The 9,968-nt window shown below is 43.5% G+C and overlaps 1 protein-coding gene across 4 annotated transcripts in view; it reads left to right on the forward strand.

Moving 5' to 3' along the window:
* Positions 1-9,669, forward strand: part of LOC132388380 (zinc finger protein 239-like) — a 46,492-nt gene extending 36,823 nt beyond the window's left edge. For 2 of the 4 annotated variants that reach the window (XM_059960722.1, XM_059960726.1), the window contains exons 4-5: positions 1,285-1,455; positions 6,673-9,669. In XM_059960722.1, the coding sequence (XP_059816705.1) occupies positions 7,072-8,025 (954 nt within the window). In that variant the 5' untranslated portion in view covers positions 1,285-1,455; positions 6,673-7,071 and the 3' untranslated portion in view covers positions 8,026-9,669. The remainder of the gene's footprint in view (positions 1-1,284; positions 1,456-6,672) is intronic. The other 2 variants (XM_059960723.1, XM_059960724.1) reach the window with 2 other exon arrangements.
* The last annotated feature ends 299 nt before the right edge of the window (positions 9,670-9,968 follow it).

Here is a 9,968-nt window from a genome sequence, read left to right on the forward strand (position 1 = left end):
GCTTCTCTGTACTCTCTCTGTTTTGTTGATATCTTTCCTATAATTCAGTGACCAGAACTGTACACAATACTCCAAATTTGGCCTTACCAATGCCTTGTACAATTTTAACATTACATCCCATTTCCTATACTCAATGCTCTGATTTATAAAGGCCAGCATACCAAAAGCTTTCTTCACCACCCTATCCACATGAGATTCCACCGTCAGGGAACTTGGCACCACTATTCCTAGATCACTCTGTTCTACTGCATTCTTCAATGCCCTACCATTTACTACGTATGTCCTATTTGGATTATTCCTACCAAAATGTAGCACCTTACACTTATCAGCATTAAGCTCCATCAGCCATCATTCAGCCCACTCTTTTAACTGGCCTAAATCTCTCTGCAAGCTTTGAAAACCTACTTCATTATCCACAACGCCACCTACCTTAGTATCATCTGCATATTTACTAATCCAATTTACCACCCCATCATTTTCCAGAATGTTTGTTGTAAAGCTGTGAACAGTAGGCCTGTGTACGTTCCCTGAACATATATCACCAACAAGAACCCATCCTCGGTTCAGCTTCTGTGCAAAGGGTGCTTTGCCATGACCACTGATATCCTTCCTGACCTTGTGTGCTGTGAGGATATCTCTACCAAGGCAAAGTGGGATTTGGCCTGTATCATCTACAGGTGGGATCTGTTTGGCACAACACTTAAGGTTCTAGAGAGCAGCCTCAGGCGTTGGTATTTCTTTCTGACTGTCTGGAATGTCATTACACTCAATTAGTGTTGGAAGTGTAAGAGTAATGTCACCATTCAATGCTTCAATCTGATAATCTCTCTCTCTTCTAGCTGATCTCTCCATTAGGCTACTACAGGTGTTCAAGATGTAGGATGAAGAATCACAATGGATAGCAAACAGATCAGTGAACACTGACCAGGCTAAGGATCTGTTGCTCTGGTCTTTGAGCATAACATACACCTTGAAAGCATTCTCTTGTTGCCCTTTAGGATACTCTTGAACTAGGCGTATCTTCAAACAGGATTTAGTGGCTAGACTGCTGTTACAAACCTTGCGTCCCTCTTAAAAGGGCAAGCAAATCAATCACCTCCTGCTGTGTATGTCTGACCTTAATTTTGAACAGTAGCCAATCATATATACTGTCTCATGGATGTTGGGATATCCTTAGTAGAGGAGGAGCTTAGGAGAACGAAGGTGCCTAATGGCGACTCCTTTGCTGGAATCTTCAGAAACAGCTCTATTTCTATCTTTAATATCTCTATTTTTCCCTTCCAGGGTACTTTTGAAGACCCTGAGCTGGAGTTACACCCTGACTTTGGTTCTTTGCAGGAATTCAACCAGCTGTCAGTGTCACACAACTATATGATATGCCAAGAACAAGGCTTAGAAGACTACCTTGTCTTCAGGGTTCCAGGATTTTGAGGCTCTGGAGGTGGATGGACAATTGTAAGGAACAATGCAATAGGCTGTAAAACATAATTTTCCTGAACTGTATTGAAGAATCATGTAAACATTGTAAAAAGTCTATATAGTTCTGTTCGCAGAGGGTAAGAAAAATTATTGCGTTCCAAAGGTGTCAGCTTGGCTTATCCTTGCCACTATGTTAGAATCTCAATTGCCTGAGCAGACACTTAAGCAATCCTGACATTTCAGAGCGATACGGGGAGAACGCCATAATGCCAGAAGTGCTCTCTTTCAAAACTAAATCTATACTTGCTTTTTCAGGCAAATGTAACAAATGCCATAACCTTTTGTCTAGTGGGAAATCCTTCTCTCTTTCTAAACCAATCTCTGTTCCTCAACCAAAATCACTAACAGATTATCTGCCCTGGTTGTTTTCGTTCCCTACGTTACAACTGACTACATTTCAACAGTACAGTGGATTCCAGTTAATCGGGATATATCAGGACCAGTAAATTTTAACCATATAACAATCACAGCACGGAAACAGGCCGTCTTGGCCCTCCTAGTCCGTGCCGAATCGTTAATCTCACCTAGTCCCACCTACCCGCACTCAGCCGATAACCCTCCACTCCTTTCCTGTCCATATACCTATCCAATTTTACCTTAAATGACACAACTGAACTGCCCTCTACTACTTCTACAGGAAGCTCATTCCACACAGCTATCACTCTTTGAGTAAAGAAATACCCCCTCGCGTTTCCCTTAAACTTCTGCCCCCTAACTCTCAAATCATGTCCTCTAGTTTGAATCTCCCCTACTCTCAATGGAAACAGCCTGTTCACGTCAACTCTATCTATCCCTCTCAAAATTTTAAATACCTCGATCAAATCCCCCCTCAACCTTCTACGCTCCAATGAATAGAGACCTAACTTGTTCAACCTTTCTCTGTAACTTAATTGCTGAAACCCAGGTAACATCCTAGTAAATCGCCTCTGCACTCTCTCTAATTTCCAAACAAGTTCGGCCAGCTTCTCTGTCATAGAAACATGTTGAAGTTCAGTATGGAAACAGACTATTTGCCCATCTAGTCAATGCTGAAAGTATATTCAAGCTGTCTAATGCATCTACCTGCACTGGGACCATCGCCCTCCAAACACCTACCATCTAGGCTCCCTTCCAAACTTCTTTGAAACGGTGAATCCGAGCTGGCGTGCACCACTTGTGCTGGCATTTCACTCTGCACTCTCATGGCCAATTCATTGAAGAGATTTTCCACATGTTCCCCATAAATTTTCACCTCCCCACTTACCCATAACCTCTGGTTGTTGTCACACTTAACATCATTTGAAAAGTCTGCTTGAATTTACCCGTTCTATGTCCTTATATTTTGTCTACACTGAAACATAGAAAACCTACATTACGATACATGCCTTTTGGCCCACAAAGCCGGGCCAAACATATCCTTACCTTAGAATTACCTAGGCTTACCCATAGCCCTCTAATTTTCTGAGCTCCATGTATCCATCCAGGACTTTCTTAAAGGACCCTTTCATTTCCGCCTCCACCACCGCCACTGGCAGCCAATTCCACACACTCACCACTCTCTGTGTAAAAAAAAACTAACTTCTGTACTTCTAACAAATCTTCAAAGCAAAGAATATTTTCCTTTTTTTATGTTTAGAGCCTTTTTTTAGGTGTATAAGATGATGAGGGGCATTGATCGTGTGGATAGTCAGAGGCTTTTTCCCAGGGCTGAAAAAGCTAACACAAGGAGGCATAGTTTTAAAGTGCTTGGAAATGGGTACCGAGGGGATATCGGGTAAGTTTTTCACACCGAGAGTGGTGCATGCATGGAATGTACTGCTAGCAGCGGTGGTAAAGGCGGATAAAATAGGGTTTTTTTTAACAGCTTCTTAGTTAGGAACATGGAGCTTAGAGAAATAGAGGACTATGCACTAGGGAAATTCTACGCAGTTTGTAGAGTACGTTACATGGTTGGCACAACATTGTGGGCTGAATGGCCTGGAATATGCTGTAGACATCTATGCTCTATGTTGAACAGCAAAATAACTTTTCTTCTTTAATTGGTACAGGGTCCACGATTTTAATGCCGCTTTTTCACACTCCCTTAGACGCTTTGTCCATCTCCTGAGTAAATAGAGATGAAAAAATATTTAACATCTCCCCCATCTGCTTTGGTTCCACACATGGATTGCATTCCGGTCTTCCAGAGGACCAACTTTCTGCCTTACAATCCTTTTGCTCTTAATCTGTCTCTGGAAGCCCTGAGGATTATCCTTCATCTTTTCTGCGACAACAAACTCATGCTGTTCTTTAGCCATCCTGATTTATTGCTTATGTGCCCTCTTGAATTTTTTATACTCCATTAGAACCTGCCTGCCTATCCCTGTTATGCAACTTCATTTTGTGCTTCACCAGGGTCTCCATATCTCTTGAAATCCAAGGTTCCCTACAATTTCTATCTTTACCTTTTATTCTGAGAAGCACATACCCACTTTGTACTTTCAAAATTTCGCTTTGAAGGCCTCCCACTGACCAAGCACACCTTTGCCATAAAGCAGCCTGTCCCAGTCCACAGTTGCCAGATCCTAGTGTCTTAATTCCAGGTGTTGATCCATGCCCTGAACACATCCACCTTTCCTGCGCTGCTCCTTGTATTGAAATATACAGGGCTGAGCATATTCACTGCATCATGCTCAACGTTTTTCATTCCTGACCTTGTCTGAGGACAGAACATCTGTCTCCACAAACTCTCCACTATCTGTTCTGTTATTCAGGCTCCCATTCCCCCTGCAACTTTAGTTTCACAGACCCCACCCACCGTGCAGCACTGGCAAGCATTACCAGTGGGATATCAGACACATTCTTGTTTCGTTCCCCAAACTCATGAATCTTCTATCACCCCTTTGGCTTTCCTCTCCCAGTTCAATAACAAGGAGTTGCATACCAGGTACAGTCAAATAGGAACAAATGGGATACTTATGAAGTACAGGAAATTCAAGTGAACACTTATGAAAGAAATAAAAGAAGGCATGAGGTTGCCCCAGCAGACAAGGTGAAGGAGAATCCTCAGGGATTGGGCAAATATGTTAAGAGCAAAAAGATTGCAAGGGAAAATAATGAATCCTCCTGAAGTTCAGAATGGTAATCAATATGAGGAGACAAAATATATGGGGGAGATTTAAAATATTATATTTACATCTATATTTACTCAGGAGATGGACACAGCATCTATAGAAGTGAGGCAAAGCAGCATTAACTTCACGGACCCTGGACAGATTACAGAAGTGGAGGTGTTTGCTGTCTTAAGGCAAAATAGTGTGGATATATTCCCTGGACCTGACAGGTTGTTCCCTGGAACCCTGCAGAAACCAAGTACAGAAATTGTCGGGGCTCAAGCACATCCTCAGTGACAAGTGAGGTACTGGAGGATTGGATGTTCCCAATGTTGTTGCTAATGTTGTTCCGCTGCTCAAGAAAGGCTCTAATAATAAACGAGGAAATTATACATCGGTGACCTTGACATCCGTCGTGGGAAAGTTATTGGAACGTATGTGCAGGAAACAGATGTATAAGTATTTGGATAGATGTGGATTAATTAAGGATAGGCAGCATGGCTTTGTGCATGGTAGGTCATGTCTAACCAGTCTTATAGAGTCTCTCGAGGAAGTTATCAGGAAAGTGGATGAAGGCAAGGCAACGGATGTTGTCTACATGGACTTTAGCAAGGCACTTGACAAAGTCTCACATGGGAGGTGGGTCAACAAGGTTCAGTCACTCAGTATTCAAGATGAGATAGTAAATTGGACGAGACACTGTCTTTGGGAGAAGCCAGAGTGTGGTAGCAGATGGTCGCCTCCCTGACTGGAGGCCTGTGATTAGTGGTGTGCCACAGGGATCAGTGCTGAGTCTGATGTTGTTTGTCATCTATATCAGTAATCTGGATGATGGTGTGGTTAGCTGGATCAGCAAATTTGTGGATGACACCAAGTCTGGTGGTGTAGTGTTCAGAGAGGAAGACTGTCATGGCCTGCACTGTGAACTGGACCAGCTGCAAAGACCAGAGTAGGTCTGACACAGTGACTGGTCGGGCACTGAGGAGTGTTGTAGAAGAAAGGGATTTGGGAATACAGGTCTATATTTCACTGAAAGTAGTGTCACAGATCGATAGGGACAGAATGAAAGATTTCGTCACATTGGCCTTCATAAACCGACGTACTGAGTACAGGAGATGGACGTTATGTTGACTTTGTACAAGACATTGGTGAGGCCTAATTTGGAGTATTGTGTGCGGTTTTGGTCACCTGCCTACATGAAAGATGTAAAAGAGGTTCCGAGAGTTCAGAGAAAATTCACAAGGATGTTGCCAGGTCTGGAGCACTTGGGTTACAAGGAGAGGCTGAACAGGTCAGGACATTATTTCTTGGAATATAGAAGATTGAGTGGAGATTTGTTTGTGAAAGAAGGGCATAGATAGGGTAAATGCCAGTTTGCTTTTTCCATTCAGATGGGGTGAGACTACAACCAGAGGCCATGGGTTAAGTGTGAAAGGTGAAACGTTAAGGGAAACTTGAGGGGAAACATCTTGACACTGTTGATCATCTGGGTGTGGAATGAGTAGTCAGCACATGTGGTGCATGCGTGCTTGATTTCAACATTTAAGAGGTTCGTATAGTACCTGGATAGTAGGGCTACGGGAGTAGACTGTTTCAATGGTTCAACATAAGCTAGATGGGCCAAAGGGCCTGTGTCTGTATTGTATTTTTCCATGACTGTGACAAGTGCCTGAAATAATACTAACATTCACTCGAATTCTGTGCTGACCAACAATCCTGTACAGCTGAGTGGGAGATATTCACATGGCATTAAAACTGTGGCCGTTTAAATTAACAGTACATCAAAGAAATTCCATCTACGTGACAAGAAAGACTATTTGTGTGAGACTGTTTCAGTTCCTGTGGGGCCAGGCAGCCATACAGCTCAGTGGCAACAGGGAATGACACCAATGGAGAGAGTCAAACTGAGCCAGGTCACAGATTGGAGACGGCAGAAATGTCCCATTCTTACAGAGACAGGAAGAGCATCAAAGAGTTTGATGGTCATTCCTGAACCCAGCACTGTGCCCAGTTAGAACCTCACTGTAACAGTGTGATGCCAGATTACACCTTGACAATTCGAGTGATCTCGTCTGAAATTTTGACCTATACCCATTGATGGATTTTGTAAATCTTTTTACAGGTTAAAAACAACAAGGAATTTGTCTATGGGAATTCAAACACAACACACCAGTTTTGCTGTCTCTGTCCAGATATTTTAGGAGTGGAGCAAGGGATTCAATCGACCATCCTTCCTACTCAGACTGTGGAGAGGGATTTGCTCAATCATCTGACCGACTGGCATGCCCATCATCTTACACATGGGAGAACCCACTCAGACAGTGGGATTGGATTCAGTTGGTCATCACAACTGAAGGTACATCAGCAAGTTCACACTGGGGCAAGGCCATTCACCTGTTCTGTGTGTGAGAAGGGATTCAGAAGGTCTTCCCACCTGTGGACACACCAGTCAGTTCACACTGGGCAGAGGCTGGTCAGCCGCTGAAGTTATAGGGAAAGATTCACTTGGTCATCTGACCTAATGGCTCACCAGCGAGTTCACACCAGGGAGCAGCTGTTCACCTGCATGGACTGTGGGAAGGGATTCACTTCTTCATCTCAACTGAAGCTACATCAGCGAATTCACACTGGGGAGAAGCCGTTCACCTGCTCAGACTGTGGGAAGACATTCACTCAGTCAGCCCACCTAAAGAGACACCAGAGTGTTCACACTGGAGAGAAGCCATTCACCTGCTCAGTCTGTGAGAAGGGATTCATTCAATCATCTGACCTACAGATACACCAGACAGTTCACACTGGGGAGAGGCCATTCACCTGCTCAATCTGTGGGAAGACATTCAGTCAGTCATCCTACCTACAAAGACACCAGCGAGTTCACACCGGGGAGAAGCCTTTCACCTGCTCAGAATGTGGGAAGGGATTCTCTCGATCATCCAATCTACAGAGTCACCAGCGAGTTCACACTGGAGAGAGGCCATTCAGCTGCCCACACTGTGGGAAGGGATTCTCTCTGGCATGTCACCTACTGAGACACCAGACAGTTCACACTGGAGAGAGGCCATTCACCTGCTCAGACTGTGGGAAGGGATTCAGTCAGTCATCAAACCTAATGGCTCACCGACGAATTCACACTGGGGAGAGGCCGTTCACCTGCTCAGACTGTGGGAAGGGATTTACTTGCTCAGCCCAACTGAAGATACACCAGTCAGTTCACACTGGGGAGAGGCCATTCACCTGCTCAGTCTGTGGGAAAGGATTCACTTGCTCATCTCACCGACTGAGACATCAGTCAGTTCACAATGCTGAGAGGCAGTTCAGCTGCTCAGAATGTGGGAAGGGATTCACTCGGTCATCTTCCTTATTGGCACACCAGCGAGTTCACACTGGGGAGAGACCATTCACCTGCTGTAAATGTGGGAAGGGATCCCGCCGATCAACTCATGTACAGAGACACCAGCGAGATCACACTGGGTAGAGGCTGATCACCTGCTCAGACATTGGGAAGAATTTCTCTCAGACATCTCCGCCAAATGTGCATCATTGAGTTCACACTGTGAAGAGGCCGTTCACCTGCTGTGAATGTGGGAAGGGATTCACTCAGTAATCTAACCTTGTGACACACTGCTGGGTTCACACTGGGGAGAAAGTTTTAGTAAGCTTCATGCTGGAGATTTGCCCATCACCGTTGCGGAATGCAATTTCAAGAGTGACTGTCGGTGATGAGCTCTGCAATTATTGATGCTGCTCCCCACACCCAGTTCTGTACCCTGGTCACTGGGCATGGCAGGAGTTTCTTCTGCTGCACATTCACCTTTAATAGGACTGGAGTTTAATATTGTGGGTCTGAGACAAATAATTAGTTCTATTTTAAACTCTGTCTCCAGTACTTAGTGTATTTATAACACAGCTAGAGTACAGTAGAGTCAATTCAGGCTGGTTGAACCCTGCCAGTGATTCAGTTCTATGACAGTCCTTTGAAATCCTCCAATTTCTGGGGTGAAGAGGAATGACATTGGCAGTTAACCCCCTTATTCAGGGCTCATTTCCACATTATAGGTCATTTTCCCTGCTTCTAAAGGGTTGTTAGAAAACACCACTGTCCTGTAAAGGCTGAAAGCAGAATGGGAAACCATTAGTTCAACCAAGTGGGGTTAGAAACCAGAGGCTGGTCTGCACAGGGCAGAGTTTGGGGCTCTGGATGATGGTCGGGTTAAGACCGTATGATGAGGAGAAGGGAACCAGCAACGGGGCGGACAACGAATGACAGAGTAGCAACATTTGGAAGCTAATTGACAGAGATAATAATTCAATTGTCTGACTGATGACACAAATAATGCCTGTGGTGAGGTACTCCATTGGTTGAGGAACTAGTGTGTTCAGAATAGTTTTTTCTATTGAGGGAGTTGTTCCTGCTTGCTTATCCTGTAATATTATATCCATTTGGTTATTATGGATTGTCCTATCTGCAATAATGTATTGATTATCCTATAGTTTGTAAGATTTTGACTCTAAAACTGGATCAGGCCTAAATTCATGGTGCTATAATGAAGTTATGGTGGTCATGAATGGGTTTGTATTTTAAAGCAAGATTTTGGTGAATGATATTTACCACCTGATTGTACCTTTGTAAGTAATCAGATTGAGTTAAACTGCTGATCCTGGAATGTATTGGATTGTGTCTGGTTTCTCGTGGCATTTTCTGCATTTATTGCATTGTTTGTTTGTCTTTTATGTATTTCCGTTTATTTTAAAATGTAATTCCCCAAGGCACCCCTTTTTCTGGGAAGAGGTCTCCAACTCAGAGTCGGGCGCTCGATGCTTCCTTGTCACCATCTGGTCTGCTCAGATCATTGGGATGTCTCCCATGGAGGGTCATACTCATTCCACTGGTTAATGTTTTCTTCCATAGTGATGATTCATTTTTCTGAGTTGGCCTTTCATTTAAGTTTTCTGGTCTGTATTTCAAATCAGATTTGTATATACCTGTCTGGTGTGCTGAATCCTGTTTATTTTGTATGAAAATGTATACTTTAGAAATCTTATCAGACATTTGATTTTTTTAAATGACTATTATAGCTCTTCCCAGTTCTGTCCTCGGTAATTTTCATCTAAGTGGTAAATAGGGTTTTCTGAATTTGTCATTTCAGTTCTTGTTTTTTCTTTGTGAAGTTTCCAGATTGGAATGGGACTAAGGTATTTTGAAAAAAATAATACACTAATATGGATATAACAAACGTGCGAATGGATAGCAGACCACTGGAAAACGAGGCTGGAGGGGTAGTAATGGGGAACGTGGAGCTGGCAGATGAACTGAATAAGTATTTTACATAAGTCTTCACTCCAGAAGACACGAGCAGGATGATAAATGTCTAGATGTCAGTGGTCAGAATTATGTAAAGTTACATTACTCATGAGAAG

This window comes from Hypanus sabinus, unplaced genomic scaffold, assembly GCF_030144855.1.
Source record: "Hypanus sabinus isolate sHypSab1 unplaced genomic scaffold, sHypSab1.hap1 scaffold_307, whole genome shotgun sequence".
Lineage (NCBI taxonomy): Eukaryota > Metazoa > Chordata > Chondrichthyes > Myliobatiformes > Dasyatidae > Hypanus > Hypanus sabinus.